This window comes from Podarcis tiliguerta, assembly GCF_965153285.1.
Source record: "Podarcis tiliguerta genome assembly, chromosome: 6".
NCBI lineage: Eukaryota > Metazoa > Chordata > Lepidosauria > Squamata > Lacertidae > Podarcis > Podarcis tiliguerta.
Window position 1 is genome coordinate 91,413,319 of NC_139539.1, and position 22,636 is coordinate 91,435,954.

At 42.1% G+C, this 22,636-nt stretch overlaps 1 protein-coding gene across 7 annotated transcripts in view; it reads right to left on the reverse strand.

Annotated features, from left to right (window-relative positions):
* Positions 1 to 2,333: 2,333 nt before the first annotated feature.
* TDRD5 (tudor domain containing 5) overlaps positions 2,334 to 22,636 on the reverse strand; it is a 33,944-nt gene continuing 13,641 nt past the window's right edge. For 4 of the 7 annotated variants that reach the window (XM_083446285.1, XM_083446283.1, XM_083446284.1 and 1 more), the window contains 12 exons: positions 21,400 to 21,551; positions 18,504 to 18,724; positions 16,999 to 17,211; positions 14,838 to 14,904; positions 13,255 to 13,455; positions 11,664 to 11,825; positions 10,855 to 11,061; positions 9,401 to 9,562; positions 8,581 to 8,787; positions 6,333 to 6,422; positions 3,743 to 3,914; positions 2,334 to 2,789 (listed from right to left, as the gene is read on the reverse strand). In XM_083446285.1, the coding sequence (XP_083302411.1) occupies positions 2,545 to 2,789; positions 3,743 to 3,914; positions 6,333 to 6,422; positions 8,581 to 8,787; positions 9,401 to 9,562; positions 10,855 to 11,061; positions 11,664 to 11,825; positions 13,255 to 13,455; positions 14,838 to 14,904; positions 16,999 to 17,211; positions 18,504 to 18,724; positions 21,400 to 21,551 (2,099 nt within the window). In that variant the 3' untranslated portion in view covers positions 2,334 to 2,544. The remainder of the gene's footprint in view (positions 2,790 to 3,742; positions 3,915 to 6,332; positions 6,423 to 8,580; positions 8,788 to 9,400; positions 9,563 to 10,854; positions 11,062 to 11,663; positions 11,826 to 13,254; positions 13,456 to 14,837; positions 14,905 to 16,998; positions 17,212 to 18,503; positions 18,725 to 21,399; positions 21,552 to 22,636) is intronic. The other 3 variants (XM_083446288.1, XM_083446289.1, XM_083446287.1) reach the window with 2 other exon arrangements.

The window sequence follows — 22,636 nt, forward strand, 5'->3', positions numbered from 1 at the left end:
TTCCACTGTCAAATAGCTCTTACTGTCAGGAAGTTCTTCCTAATGTTTAGGTGGAATCTTCTTTCTTGTAGTTTGGATCCACTGCTCCGTGTCCGCTTCTCTGGAGCAGCAGAAAACAACCTTTCTCCCTCCTCTATGTGACATCCTTTTATATATTTGAACATGGCTATCATATCCCCCCTTAACCTCCTCTTCTCCAGGCTAAACATGCCCAGCTCCCTTAGCCGTTCCTCATAAGGCATTGTTTCCAGGCCTTTGACCATTTTGGTTGCCCTCCTCGGGACACGTTCCAGTTTGTCAGTGTCCTTCTTGAACTGTGGTGCCCTTACAGGTTTACCTCCTGGTCTTATTACTACTTGGAACATCAATATGCCAAAGTAAAGAATTGAGGTAGTTCTTCCCTGAATTAGATTTTTTAGGTTAAACATTTTAGCATATCCTTCAGAAATCTTAGGACAGCTGTATAAAGAGAGGATCATCACACCTGTGGCTGATAACCTGTACTTGAGTGCCATCTAGTTGCCAGAAGCTGGAGCACAGCATAGAAGTCCATGTTGTCCCATGTTCTGCCTCCAACTGTGGCCAGCATTTGGCAAGGTCATGGCAACAGCCCTATTTAAAGGCTCAGATTCCAAAATCTAAAAGGAACCTGTCAGCCAATTTATATATTACCTCTGTTGCATGGATCCACACCACAGCAGTAGCTATGTCTAAATCTAGTAATCATGTGTGATGGGTGCATCACGTGGGACATTACCATGGCAACGGGTGCTGACATGTTAACATGTATGTAATCCGCTTACCCAGTGCTATCTTTCTAGAAAAAAAGGTGCCGAAACTCCCCCTGATCGCCTCCCTTGTTTTATTCGAATGTCAGTGGTACCTACCTGAGAGGTGCCAGAACCCACCTGAGGTGCAGGTGAGTTCCAGCTGAAAAAAAGCCTTGAGCCTACCCCCATGGGATTCCAAGCTTCTATACGGAGGTAGAAACTGCCCCTACAAAGTTAATGTAATTTGGCTCCGAGTGAAAACGCAGGCCGAAGAATGGTTGTGGTAGTTGGGAGAGGGGCAGTGTCCACGGCCTGCCATGGACAAGATTAACAGGCAGCAAACTGACAATTTTTAAGGGTAATTTTATCACACTGAGGGAAACTTTTTGGCTTTTCCATCTCAGCTACCAGAATCCTCTTAGGTTCTCTCTCATCCTATCTGTATTCATCCAAATAGCTTAAATCTGAGTGTCATGCATGGGGTTATCCCACTGTTTACTTGTAGTATGCTTATGCACACAGACAAAGCACACAGTCATACATGCTCAAGATGCTCAGGTAGCTTATCTGACACAGGGAGAAAGAGGGTGAGCAGGTTTCAAATTTGCTCCAGAGGCCATGTAAGCTAAAGATGGTAAACACTGCCCCCAGGTGAAGGATGTTAGGAATTTTCCCTCTGCATTTGACTGGAAGCCGTAAACACTATGATCATGAGGCGCCCCACACCGCTCCCTTAAAACCCTAAAAATTGGAGGCTTAAGGAGTATCGTGGGGGTGGGGAAGTGGCTTCCTGTGAATGGAAACCAGTCCTCCCACTCCGCGAGCAAGGCATGCTCCTAAAGCACATCAACTGATGGGCAGTTGGGAGTGTGCCTTTCTCCAGCAAAGGAACAACCTGGAGCCCACTTTAAGCTCCCAATTCCTCCTTTAAAGTCCCACCCAACACCACCTGGCATTTATTTATTTGCTGGATTTATATCCCACCCTTCCTCCCAAAGGAGTCCAGAGCAGCAAACACATCCACAACATTTTTTTGTTTGTTTTTATTTTCCATAGGCCCCTAATCAATGGTATCAGGCTCATAACAAGGAACCTGGCCTGACACCTGGCGGGTAAAACTGTAACTTCTGACTGTGTCCTGGTTGCTGCTGGACTCTGCGCTTATGCAGCCCAACCTCGGTTGTCGAATGTAATTCGTTCTGGAAGCACATTCGACTTCCGAAATTTTCGACAACAGAGGTGCAGCTTCCAATTGGTTGCAAGGGCTTCCTGCACTCAAGCAGAAGCTGCGTCAGACATTCAGCTTCCAAAAAAAAAGTTCAAAAACTGGAGCACTTACTTCCGGGTTTTCGGCGTTTGGGAGCCGAAACGTTCCAAAACTGAGGTGTTTGGGAGCCAAGGTTTAACTGTACATCAAGTTATGAAAACAAACAAACAAATAGAATAGCTCCCTTCTTTAAATGCACTCAATACTTCAAAAATATATACAGAACTGTCTAGCTACAATAAAATATCCAGTTTAAAATAGTTTGGTGCAAACATGACAATAGGACAACTCACTGATTACTTTTGGAACAATTCTATTAAGAACAGGAGAATCAACAAAACTATACAAACAGGGGAAAAGTTAGCACTCATTGCCGCATTTAGTCCAAATTGAAATATAGGTAGAATTCCCATTGCCTTCAAGCCTTTTTTTCTTTACCAATGTGTACAAGAAAGCAACCAGCCACTGAAGTCTCAAACAGCCATCCAGCCACTCCTTGGGCTTTCCTCATATCGCCATCTTCTTAAGGTGAAAGGAGAAAAAGCCGCCAGATGTAGCTAAGCGTGCTGAGGCTCCAAGGGCTACACTAGGGCTGCAAGCGACGCAGGATGCCGGGGAACCCTGAAGTTTGGCAGTGAACACCAAGGCATTGTGGCCTGTGCCCGCTTGGTTAGGGCAGCTGCGAGCGGTATACAGGGTTATTACTTGGGTCCTGGAGGCGTCATCCACCTTCCTCTCTGAAGGAACATTTCCTGAACAGCAAAGAGAGAGAGAAAATGACCTTGGGCTATGTAGTTCACAGGATTCGGCTCTCTGATCTGGCAAATCAACAGGGAAATTCCACGAGCCAATTCACACTTGGGAGACATTTTGGCACCTGAGGCAAAGCACAAAATGGCACTCCCCACCCCCCACGAAAGAAAGGGTGAGTGAAGATCTACATCTGGAATAAACATCCGGATTGGGATCTGCGGATCTTATCACCTAAAGCGGTTGCCTTGCTTTGCCTCAGGCTGGCCCTGACTGAAGAAAAACTTTACTGGGGAATGAGCAATGTAGTCCCATTCCCCACTTTTTATTTCATTTGTTAGTCACCCTACACAAAAACATCTCAAAGTTACTTAACAGATAGAGAAAATAAAAACGGATAAAATCAACTTTAGGAACCAAATTAAAAACAATGTACAATACAAAATTCCTAAAATGCTCGCCCAATGAGAAGGGCAAATCCTACCCCACCCAACTAAAAGATGAGCAGCACAGTAGAGGCTAATTTAGCCACCAAATGCCTGAGTAAATCATAATGTCTTAGATGGGTACCTAAAAACTGATAGTGAGGATGCCAGGCAGGCACATTTTTATTGGAATACTGCGAAATCGAACCATGGGAAGCAGCTCCCATCTGGGTGCAGTAATGCACCAACTGCGCCTCGATATGAGCTGCAGGATCCTCCCACATTGTTTCAGTAGGATATGCTGTGCACAAGCAAGCATTCAAGGCACTTAGGCAGTAAGGTTTCCACACTTTTTTCTCTGCTGCAACTTTAATGATGAATGGGGTGTCCACTTCGCCGCTCAGACTCCAAGAGGGACTCTGCGCAGACATTCTTAGGACTTGCAGTTTAATGTCAATAGAGTAGTAAGGGTACGAATATAGCCAGATTATGCACTCAAACAGTTTTTGCTTTAAGCAGCCCACAAGTACCGTGTATGGCAGATGGTGATGGAAGTGGTTGGGAACCGTAGCCAGATAATTTGTTCAGATCCAAATCTAATTTGTTCTCCTCTGCTGATTGCTTGGAATGGACAATGGAGATGTAAAACTCTTGCAGCGTTTGGGACAAAGAATCAGATGTAGCTCCAAGAGTGTTTCTTGCCTGTAGTCAAATGGACAGGGAAGAAACCTGATTTAGGGCAAAAGTAAACCCATGTGACCCATGCCACTGTCACAGGCCACTGAAAAGAACTGAGAGTTTATTTTCCTTCATACACAAGCAGTACCTGCCACAAACACACCGCTATTTGGCAAACTCTGTAAAAAGCAGAGGACATGCAGTGAACACATGTACCCAGACACCAGGAAGGGCTAATCACCACAGGTCTCTATGTGTTCACACTGCGTTAACAAATGCACTTCCTTTTTATATTTTATGTGGGTTTTTACTGCTAATTCACTGGCATTTGTGGACGCAAGCTAGTCCTTTTCTCCTATTTATCATCTCAATCCATATTTCGGCTACAAAACAGGTTCCCATGACAGAGTTAAGAACAGAGACGCAAGGGGGGTGAATTTGTAGGGCATTACTGGCATCAAAAATGGAGACAGAACAGAGGCACTGCAACCATGGTTAACAGGATTCACTCAAACACAGCTGAAAGAATCCATGGCACTGGGAAAGTGGAACATTCAGGGACTCTTTCTTCCCCACTTTGTACAAAATATGCCAGCCTGCACACGGAAAAAAGTTATGGCGCAAACTTAAGCAAACCTGAATACCCACTTCCCATCTTGATGTTTAGCACAACTTCAATTTGTCCCTCCTTGCCAGAAGTAGTCTGGAGGTGATATTCCTCTTAGCAGCCAGATTGGCTTCTTCTCTATGTTAGAGAACTGGCCTTACTACCAGCTGAAAGGGGGGTGGCTCCTTGCCAGGGATGCAAGCTGTGCCCCCTTGCCAGAAAGTAGCCCGGGAGCAATGCTCCTCCTATGGTCATAAGATTACTTTCTTATTCACAGGAAAGTTGACCTCATTATCGTTCCTCAAAGAAGGATCGTTTCTGCCTGAAATGCTTGTGACTACTTGCTAGACACTAGTTCAGGAGCTATGCCCCTCTTTGCAGTCAGTTCCACTTTGCTTTTCCATGGGGGAAACAGCAGTAATGTGACAGAAGCTTGATATCAGGGCTAGATAAGTTGTCAGGTAAACAAATGCTGAATCAGGCTGCTAGCACAATAAAAAAAATGTTCAAAAGGGCTAGAAAATCCCAGCTACCTTGAAGCAGGCAAGATGGGACTGGGGGGAGCCTCCTCTCACAGAATGGGACCAAGCACAAAGCCATTTTCATAGCCTTGCCTTTCAAGCTAGTGGGAAAAGTAACCCACTCCTGGATAACCACCACCATTAAAGGAGTCAGACAAGAAGATGACGAAAATGCAAGAGCGACAAGGTTTACACAGCTAGCGTTCTGCGGCAATGAAATAGTTGTGCAGGCTCAAAAGCCATACCTCTGATCTTGGAAAGCCTCACCTAGAATGTTAGCAGAGGACTCACAGGTTCTTTTCTTGGAAGCAATGATGCTTTCAGAAGGGGTGGAGGAAACTGTATTCTGCTCTGGTCAGACCTCACCTGGAGTACTGTGTCCAGTTCTGGGCACCACAGTTCAAGAAGGACACTGACAAACTGGAACATGTCCAGAGGAGGGCAACCAAAATGGTCAAAGGCCTGGAAACGATGCCTTATGAGGAACGGCTAAGGGAGCTGGGCATGTTTAGCCTGGAGAAGAGGAGGTTAAGGGGTGATATGATAGCCATGTTCAAATATATAAAAGGATGTCATATAGAGGAGGGGGAAAGGTTGTTTTCTGCTGCTCCAGAGAAGCGGACACGGAGCAATGGATCCAAACTACAAGAAAGAAGATTCCACCTAAACATTAGGAAGAACTTCCTGTCAGTAAGAGCTGTTCGACAGTGGAATTTGCTGCCAAGGAGTGTGGTGGAGTCTCCTTCTTTGGAGGTCTTTAAGCAGAGGCTTGACAACCATATGTCAGGAGTGCTCTGATGGTGTTTCCTGCTTGGCAGGGGGTTGGACTCGATGGCCCTTGTGGTCTCTTCCAACTCTATGATTCTATGAAATGTTCATGCCAAGAAGCTGCGTGCTCTTGGAGGGGGTGGGGCAACATGCCAGTGGGGGGCAGGGCCAGAGGTGAAAGTGAACAAATGAAAATGTTGTATTTGTGCCGTGAGCTGGTTTCCACATGCACTCCTCTCTAGCCTCCATCCAGGGAAACAAGAGGAATGAGTTCAAGGACACATGCTAGTCAGGCAGTAACACTCAACATGCGAAGCAGTCAATGAAGGGTATAGCCTGGACAGAGTGAAAGATAAAACAGACTTGCAGGTCCCCATTAGACCTCTGGGTTCTCCACAACCACACTAAGATTCAACAAGTATGTAGGGTCTGACAATGTATCTTGGGTTATGCAACCATGCATGCCATCCCAATAATGGAATTCATCTGTGCTACTTTAAAGCTGGAAATCAAGTTTACAAGATAAGCCAACGGAAATGACTTTACCTCCATTCTTCCAGATGACTCCACCTTTCTGTTCAGGGGTTCCAGACTCAGACAGTTTGTTCTCTCAATGGGAATGGAAATATCCACATTCTGCCAAAAATGTGTTACACATTTGGTAAGTAAAAGGGCCCCCCAAAAGCGATGCTCATTGACAGTAAAAGCAAGAGGGATAATGTGAAGATAGTTCAGCAAACGTACTGGCAGAAAAAAGTGGTTAGGACAACTAAGATTAAGAAGAAAAGAACTTTCTCTGGTAAGTACAATGGGAGTGGCAAGGAAGGGCTTTTTCCTCCCTAAAACTGGCATCTAATAATAGCCATTCCATCAACCTACATTCCAGCAGGTCTTTGTAAACAGTCTAGGAATAGCTATTGTCTGAATTTTCTTTTTTCCCTCCTCCCCACCAAATCCATTCCGTTTTGTGTTGTGTCTTTTATATTATAAACGCAAGGGCAGGGCCACTTTGGAAGTCATTTAATCCGAAGGGAGATGGGTTACAACCCGCTAAATCTTGCCTGTCCAACAGTGTTGATCGTGGGCTGTCCCAGTCTCCCCCTAAAAAAAGCTCAACAACTCTGGTCAATCCAATGGGTAGATCACTGCCAGTTAATTTATAGTGGGAGTTGATCGCCGTCTCTTGGAAGCTGGACACCTCTGCTCTAAATAAATTACTAGCATGGTTTAGGTATTTCCTGCTCATCATCCCCACTCTGTGTACTCCTCTTTGTTTTCAACAGATCCTAGGGAGACAATGCCATGCCAGCTAATGCAATGAAGAACTGGAGAGGGAAAACAAACTTAACCCACTTAAGACAGAAATACTGGAATTTTTAAAAAGTATTTGCATTAAAATTTATCCATATAACCTAAATAACTTCATGAGAGAAATGCATAAAAAACTAAAGCAACCAAACCAAGGCTGACATGGGAAGTTACATTCACAAGAAATCGGAACTATTGTTGAAGGGTGGGGGGAGTTGGATCAGGAAGATACAGCCAGTCATGGATGGGACTGTAACCCCAACCCGTGTCAAGACATAGGTTTTGCAGCATTGGGATACGTTTTGATCCAGTGCTGATTTATTGAAGGTCAGATGACAGCAGGAAGTAGGAGTGCTTTTCACAAACTTTTCCTGCTGTGCCCTTTACTGGAGAAGCTTAACAGCACATGATTCAGAACAAGGAAAAATGGAAGTACTTTTTCACACACTGCATAGTTCAACTATGAAATTTTCAACTAAAAGATGTAATGACCACTGCTGAGTTGGATGGCTTTAAAGAGGGATTCAACACATTTATGGAATATCAACGGCTGTTAAGGATGAAGTTTGTGGCCCATCTCCAGTATCTGTGGCAGTATGCTACCATCTTCATATCCTGCTTATGGGCTGGACTAGACACACCTTTGCTGGGTATGCTGGACTAGATATGCCTTTTCAGCAGGGCTGCTTTCAACAAGAAACTAGACCTGGCCACATCCACGCTTTATAATCAGTTATCCACACTCTGATCTACTGGCTCTCAGCAACTCAATTTTAATGGAAATCTTCTAGAAGGCAGGGCCTTTTTAATGATGGTACCTGTTTTATGAAACATCCTCCCAAAGGTCTGCCAAGACCTGACCCTGTACACCTCCAAGTGAAAGCTTGACTCTTTTGGAAGGCATTTGCCTAAAGCTTAAATTACTTGCAATATACCGTATTTTTCGCTGTATAAGATGCACCAGACCACAAGACGCACCTAGTTTTTGGAGGAGGAAAACAAGAACAAAAATATTCTGAATCTGAGAAGCCAGAACAGCAAGAGGGATTGCTGCGCAGTGAAAGCAGCAATCAATCTTGCTGTTCTGGCTTCTGTGATAGCTGCGCAGCCTGCATTCGCCCCATAAGACGCACACACATTTCCCCTTACTTTTTAGGAGGGAAAAAGTGAGTCTTATAGAGCAAAAAATACGGTATCTGTTGTGTAGCCTTATGTTTGTTCCTGGGGTTTGATACTTTTGCTTTATTTGTATTTGATGCTTTATAGTTCTCAGTTTTTATGTCAGCCAATTTACGGTAAGTTTTTTCCTGAAGAAAGGATATAATTTTTTTAATAAATCTATTGTGCTGGAGAGCATTGCCTCTGGTCTCCAGACTTTGGGATAATAAAAGGGCTAGAAAGACATGGCTAAGGGATATGAAAAGGCTTTGCAACTTCAACAACCCATCTGACCATTTCCCTCCCATCAACACTGAACAATCACCACCTGTTGTGTCAATTCCTGGCTGTGCTGAGTCTCCTCCTTATACCCTTCATCACTCGAAGAATGGCGAGGAAACACGGCGTTGTCAGGGGACAAAGTATCACCATTTTTCTCTTCTTCATAATGCTTGGAAGGTGTCCAATTCTCATCCCAGATTTCGTCGCACATATATACTGGCTCGAGGAGTGGCATCTCAGGGTCTGCTGTACCCTAGAAAACAATTCAGGGCCAGGTTACAGTACCGTCAGCTTTTAAAAGGAAATTTTTTAATTCAACGTACTTTGTTTTAATCAATTCACTTGCTGATAAAACAAAACTGTCTGCTAGAAGGAAAAGAGAGAGGTAGCAGGGTGGCCAGCCAGTCCTTTTAAAGGTACCCACCCCCATCTTTTCACAAGAATCTCACCGGGCCACATGAGATGCTGTAGGACTCCCAAGAGGTACTCACCTCCTCAACGGAAATATTGGCCACCTCACTACCCCACAAAACAGCTGCCGGCATCAAGAGGCTTGTTTAACACCTTCACCACACACCTCTTTAGACTGCAGTGCAGTTTTAGTTACATGTTAGTGGGATTAGATTGTCCCAATTAAATCTTTGTTTAAACAAATAAACAAATGAAAGGTATTTGTTGAGGTCTCCAAACAAAACTAGTATGGTATCTAAGATCAAAGTGATTCCATTACCCACATTATGTTCTAATGGGTCTTGGAGAAACTCTCCCTGTTAACTTTACTCATATACTTATTTTAACTGCTTGGATATACTTCACTAGATGCAACATCAATGCTGATTTAAACAGAAAAACTCAAAAATCTCCACCTGGGAAAGCACTTCATTGTAGCAAGACCCTGAATCTGGTACTTCTGGAAGGTCACAAAGAGATTCCTGCTTAAGCAAGGGCGTTTCGGCTTTTGTCAAACCAGACTGCTGCTCCGGTCCGGGTTTCAGATACAATGTGGAAAAGAATGGCTCTCTGAAATTCTGTTAAAGGCAGGAGAATGAAGAATTTTACTTATTTAATAAATCTGTATACAGTTTAAAGAAAAACTCTTACCAAAGTAGTTTACATGTCATTTGCCAATGCAATGTTAAGATAATACGGAACCAAAAACTCATACGCAGTACAGTATTTCAAAGCATTACTAAAAGTCAAGAAGTTCAACACTACTACCAGCTCAATACTGAAACCTAGAACAAGCAAACCAGGGTTTACAGGTGCTTGCTTGCTCTCATTTTCTATCTTCTTACAACTTTGGCTGCTAGAATCAATGGTAACTGAGTCCTTGTTTTTTCTACGTAGCATGCCTCTCCCAACAATCGAGATCTACTGTGTATTTTCTCCCCCTGAAAAGCACTTCCTGAGAAACTGGTTATATTACAAAAATAAAAGTTTGTTGCAGATGGATTATGCATTATCTCATTGTGTTTCCTTTTGAAAAAAGATGTAGGCAGTCCTGGTATGTACCCACACTTGCCCAATAACTGTGTGGGTTATACCAAAATCACAATTGCCACTTCTTTATTTCTTTATCTGGGGCATGTGCAGGAAGGAAAAGGCATGGCTGGGTTCAAATGCCTATCAAGTAACCACACCTAACCTTGTGGATGGCAGGATCTAGAATCAATCTAAACTGAAAGCAGCATACTGAAGACACACACAAGCAATTTTGGGTCCAGAAGAACTTTCTCTGGTAAGTACAATGGGAGTGGCAAGGAAGGGCATTATCCTCCCTAAAACTGGCATCTAACAATAGCCAATCAACCTACATCAGTGACAGGACTGCATCAACTCACCTAAGGCCAGCAACTTTAAAATTCTTTCCATTCCAGCTAGTCTTTGTAAACAGTCTAGGAATAGCTGGTGTCTGAATTTTCTTTTTTCCCCTCCTCCCCACCAAATCCATTCCATTTTCTGTTGTGTCTTTTGTATTATAAACCCAACGGCAGGGCCACTTTGAAGGTCATTTAATCTGAAGGGAAAGGGCTTACAACTCTCTAAATTTTGCCTGTCCAACTGGGTTGATCGTGGGCTGTTCCAGCTCACGCGATGGGCCAGAAAAACCCCCTCAACAACTCTTGATCTCTGACCCTAAATCTTTTTATAATCTTTTTAATAAATAAATCTATTGTGCTGGAGAGCATTGCCTCTGGTCTCAGACTTTGGGATAATAAAAGGGCTAGAAAGACATGGCTAAGGGATATGAAAAGGCTTTGCAACTTCACCATCAACCCATCTGACCATTTCCCTCCCATCAACACTGAACAACCACCACCTGTTGTGTCAATTCCTGGTTGTGCTGAGTCTCATCCTTATACCCTTCATCACTCAAAGAATGGCGAAGAAACACAGCGTTGTCAGGGGACAAAGTATCACCATTTTTCTCTTCTTCATAATGCTTGGAAGGTGTCCAGTTCTCATCCCAGATTTCGTCGCACTTATACACTGGCTCGAGGAGTGGCATCTCAGGGTCTGCTGTACCCTATAAAACAATTTAGGGCCAAGTTACAGTACCGTCAACTTTTAAAAGGACTATTTTTAATTCAACGTACTTTGTTTTAAACAATTCACTTGCTGATAAAACAAAACTGTCTGCTAGAAGGAAAAGAGAGAGGCCAGCCAGTCCTTTTAAAGGTACCCACCCCCATCTTTTCACAAGAATCTCACCGGGCCACATGAGATGCTGTAGGACTCCCAAGAGGTACTCACCTCCTCAACGGCAATATTGGCCACCTCACTACCCCACAAAACAGCTGCCGGCTTCAAGAGGCTTGTTTAACACCTCCACCACACACCCCTTTAAACTGCAGTGCAGTTTAAGTTACATGTTAGTGGGATTAGATTGTCCCAATTAAAACTTTGTTTAAATAAATAAACAAATGAAAGGTATTTGTTGAAGTCTCCAAACGAAACTAGTATGGTATCCTAGATCAAAGTGATTCCATTACCCATATTATGTTCTAATGGGTCTTGGAGAAACTCTCCCTGTTAACTTTGCTCATGTACTTATTTTAACTGCTTGGATATACTTCACTTGATGCAACATCAATGCTTATTTAAACAGAAAAACTCAAAAATCTCCACCTGGGAAAGCACTTTATTGCAGCAAGACCCTGAATCTGGTACTTCTGGAAGGTCACAAAGAGATTCCTGCTTAAGCAAGGGCGTTTCTGCTTTTGTCAAACCAGACTGCTGCTCCGGTCCGGGTTTCAGATACAATGTGGAAAAGAATGGCTCTCTGAAATTCTGTTAAAGGCAGGAGAATGAAGAATTTTATTTATTTAATAAATTTGTATACAGTTTAAAGAAAAACTCTTACCAAAGTACAGTGGTGCCTCGCAAGACGAAAAGAATCCGTTCCGTGAGTCTCTTCGTCTAGCGGTTTTTTCGTCTTGCGAAGCAACCCCATTAGCAGATTAGCGCTATTAGCGGTTTAGCGGCTATTAAAGGTTTAAGGGATTAGCGGATTAGCTGCTAAAAGGCTATTAGCAGCTTAGTGCCTTAGAAAAAGGGGGTGGGGAGCGGAAAAAAAACCCCCAGGAATCGCAAGACATTTTCGTCTTGCGAAGCAAGCCCATAGAGATATTCGTCCTGCGAAGCACCTCCAAAACGGAAAACCCTTTCGTCTAGCGGGTTTTCCGTCTTGCGAGGCATTCGTCTTGCGGGGCACCACTGTAGTTTACAAGTCATTTGCCAATGCAATGTTAAGATAATATGAAACCAAAAATGCAGGAATAGGAGATGAATTTTTAAAATCATCAGAAGGGATTGATGGAAGTCATAGGCTAACTATAGCCACAAATGTATAAGATGGGGTGGGATGGTTGTTTTGTCTGGAAAGTATGTTAAAACCAATAAAAAAAATATTTTAAAAAGAAAAGAAGGAATAGTTCCAACCAAGGAGGACTGGTAGATAAAACTGATGGAATATGCAGAGACAGCCAAACTTACAGGAAGAAATCAGGAAGAGAAAAAAAACTAATAAAGATTGGGGTGCATTTATTGACTATTTAAAAAGTTATTGTAAACAGCTTAAAGCTTTAACAGGGTTAACTTAAAACAAACAGTAAAGAATATGTGAAGAAAGTTTACAGGAAACAAACAATTGAGGCATTTTGTGGATATGCAGAAATAAAGATAAACCGAAGGAACCATGAATGGGATTGGGGGAAAGTTGATTTGTTCTTATTTTGGGGTTTGTTGATTTTTATGCATTGTTGCAAAATGAAAAATGATAAATAAAATTCATTTTTTAAAAAGACCTGGAAATTAACTAAAAAGAACTAGGGTTTTTTTTAAAAAAAATGTAATAATGCAACTGAATTAAATATAATAATCATGTGGGCTTTTTCTGGGTCACTGATTTTTAACAAACTTATAATCATCAAACTATGTTTCCACATGCTTTCACATGGTGCTCTCTTAGAAAAAAAAAAGCATACCATGTCATTCTTTTTATCATGCTTCCACAGACTTAATATTTAGTGCGCATTCTTACAGATAAAAATATTTTTTGGATTGGTTTAGTTAGCACTAAGAACACTTGAGACATCCCCATCCCCCCTCAGTTTTCAATGGGTCATCACCACAAATCAGTTTAAGAACCTCATGCCCTTAAGAGATACTTATCCATTTTAACCTTCCCTTAGTGCCTCTGGCAAATATTTGCCCTCACCTTGGAAGGAAGGTTTTCTCTGCAGATGAATGCATGGCCCTTTAATCTCAGTGCATTGTGCAAGTAGACATCTTCGTCAGAGCTGGTGTCACAGAGGAAGAGGTAAAGGATTCCATCTATGTATTCATCCACAACTCCCACAAGCAGCTTCAGCTCACACAACCTTTGGAATTCATGTATGCCACTGGCAGTCCAATTGTCCTTGATAAAGAAAGGATAAGGTACAAAGTCAAGCAGAGTTGAAAAGCTACTGTATTTTTTGCTCTATAAGACTCACTTTTTCCCTCCTAAAAAGTAAGGGGAAATGTGTGTTCATCTTATGGAGCGAATGCAGGCTGCACAGCTATCCCAGAAGCCAGAACAACAAGAGGGATCGCTGCTTTCACTGCGCAGCGATCCCTCTTGCTGTTCTGGCTTCTGAGATTCAGAATATTTTTTTTCTTGTTTTCCTCCTCCAAAAACTAGGTGTCTTGTGGTCTGGTGGGTCTTATAGAGCGAAAAATACGGTAATTTCATTTGCTCTGCACATCAAATTCTATCTGATTAGTCTTAATACATTCCAGCTGCTTTTTGTGTTCTCCTTTTGCATCTCGTTTTTTTTTCTAAAATAGCACTTCAAATCTTATTTATCTTTACTTTCCAAAACACATTTTTCTTATTCACTTATTCTTTGAGCTATTCCACCTTCTGAACTTTAAAATTCTGATGTTATCATTGCTCTTAATCCTTCATGACTCTTCTTCCGCCCTAACATCTTGTGATATACAGATATAGCTGACAATTATACCCTTGGTTGCTCCTTTCACTCCAAATAATATGCAACAAGATAGTTCAGTTGATTAGAGCATGCTGATAATGCAAAGGTTGCAGGTTCGATTCCCATGTGGGAAAGCTGCATATTCCTGCATTGCAGGGGGTTGGAATAGATGATCCTCAGGGTCCCTTCCAACTCTATGATTCACTCATCCACTAGATGTAGGGCATGAAGAGAAGCAGTCTCATCAAATACAGTGGTGCCTCGCAAGACGAAATTAATTCGTTCTGCGAGTCTCTTCGTCTAGCGGTTTTTTCGTCTTGCGAAGCAACCCTATTAGCAGCTTAGCGGATTAGCGGCTATTAGCGGCTATTAAAGGCTTAAGGGATTAGCGGATTAGCTGCTAAAAGGCTATTAGCGGTTTAGCGGCTTAGAAAAAGGGGGTGGGGAGCGAAAAAAAACCTCAAGAATCGCAAGACATTTTCGTCTTGCGAAGCAAGCCCATAGGGAAATTCGTCCTGCAAAGCGCATCGAAAAACAGAAAACCCTTTCGTCTAGCGGGTTTTCCGTCTTGCGAGGCATTCGTCTTGCGGGGTACCACTGTACCTAACCGTTATGAGATTTCCTTCCTTAAGTATTTGCCAAAGCTTGAGCACTTTTGGGATGCAACATAAAAATGCTACAACATTGGTAAAAAATGTGCAGTAAACAAATGAGCACATACGTTAAATTTTAAAACAAGAACAGAAAACAAAAGCCAGTTTATTTTTAAGTTGTTCCCAAACATCTAGGGTAAGGTTAGTTGAAAAAATAATACATAGATACATACCTCTGTAGGTCTCACCCAAGCTAAGGAACAAGGGATTGCTTGAGCAGGAAGCTTTGCATAACAAGACCTGCAACAAGAACAAGGTAACTCACAGGGCCACTTTTGACTTGCTGCCCCAAGCCAAGTAGTCTTGCATCAAACTGGATAATGAACAAAGCGTTGACATTTGGCATTTCCCACAAAAGAAAGTAAGCAAGACAGAGTCCACACAAGGGTGGATTTGATTTAAATCACGATTTAAATCACTAGTCAGTAAGACTTGATTTAACTCACTTCCTTTACAGAAAGACTCATTCTTGCTGGTATCATCTTAATATTTACAACCAGAGGAAGGTTTCATTTTTTGTGTGATAAATTTTCAGAGTAGTTTTTACAGTTATATCAAAAATTACTGATTTGGTTATACTATTAGAAATACATAGATAATTATGAAATTATTGTGAGGGTTAATAAGTTAACTGTTTATATTTGGACAACTTTTCTGCTGTACTTTATTGTAAAGAGAAAAATAATCATTTCCTTAAAAACAATTTAAACACTTTATTTAACTAAAACAATAACATTATAGCATATGTTTGTAAACTGATGTGGTTAAACAATTTTAAAAAAACCTTAAAACTTAAAACAAATCCTTATTTCCTGATGAATAGCCTTTGGACTATACAGGGGTCAGCAAACTTTTTCAGCAGGGGGCTGGTCCACTGTCCCTCAGACCTTGTGGGGGGCCAGACTATATTTTGGAAGAAGAAAAAATGAACGAATTCCTATGCCCCACAAATAACCCAGAGATGCATTTTAAATAAATATATACTCATATATAAATAAATACTCATGTAAAAACACGCTGATTCCCAGAACGTCCGCGGGCTGGATTTAGAAGGCGACTGGGCCGGATCCAGCCCCCCGGGCCTTTGTTTGCCTACCCATGGACTATAATGTAACTTAAACAGAAAACTATCTTTAGAAATGTTTTTCCTCCAAAAGCATTTTATTTTTAAAAATCCAATTTAAATAAAAAACATCTGATTTAAATTTTAAAAATCTGATTTATTTATTTATTTAAATCATTCATTTTTATCCACACACGGCTTACCAAGACCACGGAGCGGAGGCTGAATCTGCTTTGCTCCTCCTTCATCCTTTTCACTCCCACACCACTCTGAGCTGCACCAAGGTTCAGCTAAGCATGTCCTCAGAACCGAGGCTTGTGATTAAGCTCTCTCCTCACTAACCGTGAGCTGTAGCAACAACCCAACGGCTGGAGAGGAGACCCAGTCAGAGAGCACGGCAGTTAAGAGTAGCGTGGTGACTAGAGCATTGTTCTAGTGACACAGTGTAGTACAACTTCTAAGTCTGCATGCCTACCTTTCTCTCGAAAAGGCTAGGAATTAAACAGGATGCGAAGGATGGTAAAAGCAGGAATGGTCCTTAGGAGGTAGGAGCAGCAAGGGCAACGGGGAAATGGTAGCCCAAATAAATCCTAGCCTTTCTTACTGCCTTAAATGATGTTTAGTGCTATGAAAATGCACTGGACAGAACAAGACTATTAAAGCCTATCCGTTTGATGGCTGAAAGTTAAAAAAGAAATGGATGGATTTTCATCCACCTATGCTAAATAGCAAGAGTCATTTTGCACTGTACTGTCTGTGTTCCCAAACGTTATTTTACTGCCTATGACAGAGGGCAAGTCAGTTTTGAAAGAACTTTGGATTTTAGGTACAAGATGTGGGAACTGATACGTAAGTGCTACCTTAGAAATCGGCCTTGGATGGTGTGGGTATGTGAGGTGGGGGCAGGCAGACAGGGAGACAGAGAAAGTGAAAAGAATGTTGAGTGAATGGACATGTGTGTGAGAGGAAGGAAGGGTGCGTGGGATTTGCGTATGAGAGCATAAGAGTCATCTCTGCTGAATGAGGTCAATGACCCATCTAATGAGAATCCTGTTCTTGCAGTGGCCACCTAGAAGATTTTGGGAAGTCTGCAAGCAGGACCCGAGTGCAGCAACTCGTATCCAGAAACAGACTGCCTCTGAAAGTGGAGGTAGAACATAATCTTATCCTCCATTAATTTTTCTGAGAGCAAGAGTAGAAAAGAAAGAGGTCTCACCATCCACCAGTTCTCAGCCGATAAGCATTCCCTGCCTGGCACACGATTTACTTACTTCAGAAACCTCAGCGAGGATTTCTGGGCAGTCCTCGTACTTCCAAAGTCCGGGTAAAACACTTCCACTTCCTGGTCATTGAGCACTCGATGAATGATAACTCTGTACCACCATTTGTCTTCCGAATTTTTTATACAACAAAGCTGACCAGGACTGATTGAGGCTTCGGGCATGATGTATCGGTCAGCTACATGTTTACTAGAATAGCATCGTCTGAAATACAGGATCCAAGTGGGTCACTAACAGTACAATCCTATGGCTAAGTAGCAGACATTTGAAGTCTTAAAAAAACTTTTGAGTCTCAGATATCCCTATACCATTATTAATCTGCATTGAGATCTGCAAGAGAAGTCATCCCTGTTGATGGGACAAGTACACCATGCAGTGACCACAGACAGGTTCTTATCTGTGGTGGCTACAGAACTCCTACAACTGGCATAGAAGCAGATCCAGGAGCAGATGACAGGGTGGGGACATTTGTGCTTTGCAGGGGTTGGACTAAATTATTATTATTTCTTATTTATACCCCGCCCATCTGGCTGGGTTTCCCCAGCCACTCTGGGCGGCTCCCAACCAAATGTTAAAAACACAATACAGCATGAAACATTAAAAACTTCCCTAAACAGGGCTGCCTTCAGCTGTCTTTTAAAAGTAAGATAGTTGCTTATTTCCTTGACATCTGATGGGAGGGTGTTCCACAGGGCAGGCGCCACTACCAAGAAGGCCCTTTGCCTGGTTCCCTGTAACTTCACTTCTTGCAATGAGGGAACCACCAGAAAGCCCTCGGCGTTGGACCTCAGTGTCCGGGCTGAATGATGGGGTTGGAGACGCTCCTTCAGGTATACAGGACCGAGGCCATTTAGGTCAGCACCTCCTCCTTCTTCCTCTACAATTTCATGATTCTATGATTCATCTGATGTTCAGTTGCTTGTGTCACTGTTGCACTCTGGCAGGTAGGTAAAGGGGCAAGGAGGCTGTAGTGAAAACACTAGTGTGTTTGCACTGCACTGACTTTGTCCCTCCTCTTCCCTGCCTGAGTGTGCAGAGCAATGAGGACAACTGGAGGACAGGTGAACACTGCTGACTCTCCCTATGATTACATAGACTGCTTGGGTGGCAGCTGAAAATGCACCTGTTCACCCAGGCTTTTGTAGGGGATTGACAAGATGGCGCCAACCCAAAGAGATATGGGAAGTTTCATTGGTTGGATGCATTAAACATCTGCTAAAACCCCATTTGTTCGTTCAGCCCTATTTTGATGTTTAGAAGGGTTTTCTGTTCGGTTGATTATCGTGCTGCTTCAATAAAATAAAATACGAGAACCATGCACACTGAAATGTATACATCAAAGAATACCCTTGCCAAGAAACAGGGTAAAGTTTTTGCACATGAGTTTCGACAGACCACAAGCACACCCAATACCAAACTGGGTTCTCTTTTCTTCCTGCAATCCTAGCTCATATACAACGAAAAGCCCAGACCAAAATGGGTAAGTTCCCCCTCACCTCATTTCCAACATCATGTTTTCTAACTTCACTGACGTTTCTGCACTGTAGAGTCGGATGTAGAATTGCGAAGGAGAGACAATGTATTCCACAAATAGTCCCACTAAAGCACTGGTGTCCAGCTGGGGAAGGCTGTAAAGGCTTCTGTCCTGGACGGCATCTGGCGGGATTTCATTTTCCATGATCTCTTGAATAATGTGAGTATCCTCCATACCCAGGTGCTGCAAAAATAAGTAAAAGAAAGTCATTGTGATCCAAGCAGTACAACAGATTCATCCGGGACACTCGAGATTTCCAGGGCTGGAAAATCCCAAGTACTTGACTACACGGGAATCCAAAACACTTTCCTAGTCTTCCAAGTCTCTACCCCAACAGCAATGAGTCTGGATGCTCTAATATGCAACAAAAAGTGCCACACAGACAGCCCTAACTCCATTACATCCCTTCCTGATTTTCCATACCCTCAGTGAATAATTCCTCTATGACATGGTTCTGCTGAAACATCAAAGCCTCTCTCGCTCACATTTTCCTCACTTACTTACGTGTTTATATACTTATATCCCATTTTCCCAGGCAAAAACACTGCAAAGCAGCTTGGAGTATCACCAAACTAATATAAACACAATGTAAATAAACATTCATAAAACAATTTTAAAATGCAAACCAGGCAGATTTTTGAAAAACAAACAAAGGTAGGAGAGGCAGAGGTAGGGGAAAATCCTAATTATGGGGGTGGGGCTACGGCTGAATACAGCCTGGAAATTTCTGTTACTGTACTTCAGAATTTGGTTGAGAGAAAGCTAACTGAGATTGTATGAAATCAGTGTATCACACCAATGCTTTGTCGTCTTCACTGGCTCCCAGACTATTCCCAGACCCAATTTAAGGTGCTGAACCTTTAAGGACCAGTTTGGACCAGGGTACCTGAACCACATGCCTACCAACCTAGATCTAGAGATCTTCTCAGAAGTCCTACTCCAAATGAGATGTGGCAGTTGGCTACATCTCAGTGGCAGTGCTCACTGTAGAATTATCTTCCCAAGGAACTTCACCTGAAACCTTACTGACAAAATGTGCATTCTTAAACTATATTATACTTTTGGTTTTTAATTTTAATTTTTTGTTCTTGTTGTGAGTTGCCTTGCGCACTTAAATTGCAGGTTGGCTTGTAAAACTCTGTTAGCAAGTAATAATTAAATAAACAAAGCTAATATATTAAACAATAAGGCACATTTTAATATCACTGGTTAAAGGAAAGCCTTAAATCTAATTTTGGTAACAAGTTAATAAATATTTGTTACAAAATCCTATTGAATGAGTTAAAAAAAAACTAAAATAAGGAAGCGGCTGGGATCTATAGAGATGGATAACCACACAAGGGGCTTGGGCTTCCCAAGCAGAATTTTGAAAAGTCTTTCATCTCATGTCACAGCAATCTGCTTTTCAAACTCTCCTTAGTTTCAGAGTTTGCCATGCAGCAGTGGAAGGGAGCAGGCTGCTCTTCAAGAAAATGAATCTATAGCCCCTAAATCTACTAAGTCAGAACTTGTACACTTCCTTATATCCTAGCTAACAAAATTTGAAAGAGTGAAATCAATGTAAAAATTGCTCTGACCGTCAAGACGGGAAAGTAAAAGCAGGTATTTACAGCCCTAGATGTAAAGGATAAAAATTAGTTGTGTTAGTGGCTATGGACATTATGTTTCTTAATATATGTTTATGTGTTATGTTCTGATCTGGATGAATTTTAAGGTTGGTATATCTCATCCATGTTTCTTGTGTGGGTGTACTAGAGTAAAGATATAAAGGGAGAGTCTTGCTGCGAGCTATAAGCCTGTAGGTGGTAGAAGAGGGTATTTTAATGGACATCTGGACTTGGGAGTAACTCAGCTAGTGACCTCCTGGAAAAAAACGCCTTGTAAGGAACCTTGGGGAGACCACAACTGATTTCAAAATAAAATATTTTAAAGCTTGTTAAAGTCTCAATGACACACTGGGCAATAGATACAGGACACAATATAGATTTTGAACTGTGGGAAAAACTTTGGAAAAGTGACTTGAAGTTTACAGCATGTTATTCTTTGAAGAAGAACAACCTGAAAATGATTCACAGATGGTATTTAACTCCAAGTAGGCTTGCAAACAGGTAGAAGACTGAATCAGATAAATGCTGGAAATGCAAAGAGGTGGAGGGAACCTTCTTTCATATGTGGTGGACTTGAAAAAGGGTAAAATAATACTGGGAAATGATCCATAATGAACTGAAAAACATGTTTAAAAGTACTTTCCCCCCAAAACCAGAATCCTTTCTGTTGGGGATAATTCAGACTGAAATTCCCAGGTGTCAAAAAAAGGTTATTTATGTATGCCACTGCTGTGGCCCATGTTTTGTTAGCCACAAAATGGAAAACGAGCGAGTTCCCAACTAAAGAAGAATGGGAACTTGACAGAATATGTACAACTTGCAGACTTAACATATAGAATAAGAGAAGAAGAAGAGCATACGTTTAAAGAAGATTGGAAAATGTTTACTGAATATATGGGAAATAATTGTGTACAGCTGAAAACGCTGGCAGCATCAAGATAAATTCAACAATGTAAATGTTGATGGATGCAATAATGGAATACTGAAAGGTATAGTTTTTGTAAAATATGCAGGGATTTATATGTAAAATGAACCAGGGAAAGGGAAGAAGTCACATCACTGATATCTTAAGGATGTAAAGTATGTTAAATTGTAAAACAGAAAAATTAATAAAAAATATATACAAAAACAACAACTGATTTCAAAATAAAATAAATACAATCCACTGTTAGTTGTCTCTTGATATCTATCTGACTGTTGTAAAACATGACGCTACTTTTTAACCATGATAGCACAGCAATGTCAGCCTACCGGTGTCGTCATCTTCGTTACTACACTAAGTTTCACATCTGGAGCCTTAGATTCCTCCAGAGGAAAATTCCAGCTGAGCAGCTCATGCACATCTGGCGTCTCTTCATGGGCTAAAGAGTCAGGCTGGGCAATCTTATCACTTGAATGCTCATCTGTAGGAACAACAGATACTTATGTTTAGAAGGCGAACACACAACCTTCATTTTTAAAAGTCTGAATTGGCAGTTTCCAAAGTCCAAGCCCAAAGGAAGAAGTTTGCATTCAAGAATCATACATCACAGAGGCAAGGCCAAACTACACGTGACGATAGTTATATGTTTTAAAGAAACATGCTTCATCTGCCATTTTCACACCTGGGAAAAACCAACCACAGTGTCCAGTTGGAATAGGCTCCCATTCTGAATCAGGGCAGAGTCCTGACCTGCTTTTCTGCTCAAAATTTCCCCTACTTGGCTGCTATCCCCCCCCCCCCCCAAAAGGTGTTGTTAAATTTGAAAATAAAAGTAGTCTATTAAGCATGCATGCTTCACACATCACAGAAAATTAGGAAGGACCTAAGACAGGCATAGACAAATTTGGCCCTCCAGATGTTTTGAGACCACCATCCCTGACCACTGGTCCTGTTAGCTAGGGATGATGGGAGTTGCAGTCCCAAAACATCTGGAGGGCCTAGTTTGTGTATGCCTGATCTAAGAAGAGGGAGGGAGGCATCTGAAGACCATCTCAGAAGAAGAGTTTGGATTTTATATCCCGCCTTTCACTCCCTTTAAGGAGTCTCAAAGCGGCTAACATTCTCCTTTCCCTTCCTCCCCCACAACAAACACTCTTTGGGGTGAGTGGGGCTGAGAGACTTCAAAGAAGTGTGACTGGCCCAAGGTCACCCAGCAGCTGCATGTGGAGGAGCGGGGAAGCGAACCCGGTTCACCAGATTACGAGACTACCGCTCTTAACCACTACACCACACTGGCTCAGAGCCTGTTCAGCTGGACATTCCCCTGACCTGTGAAAAGAGCCTTGATACAAACATAGGAAGCTGCCATAAACTGAGTCCATCTACTTGGTCCATCTTGCTCAGTACTGCAACTGACTGTGGTTCTCTAGGATTTTTTTTTTGGGGGGGGGGGGCTTTCCCAACCCTACCTGGAGATGCCAGAGACTGATCCTGGGACCTTCTGCTTGCAAGACAGATGCTGTACCACTAAGCTATAGCCCTTCTCTGCTTTGATAAATTTGATAT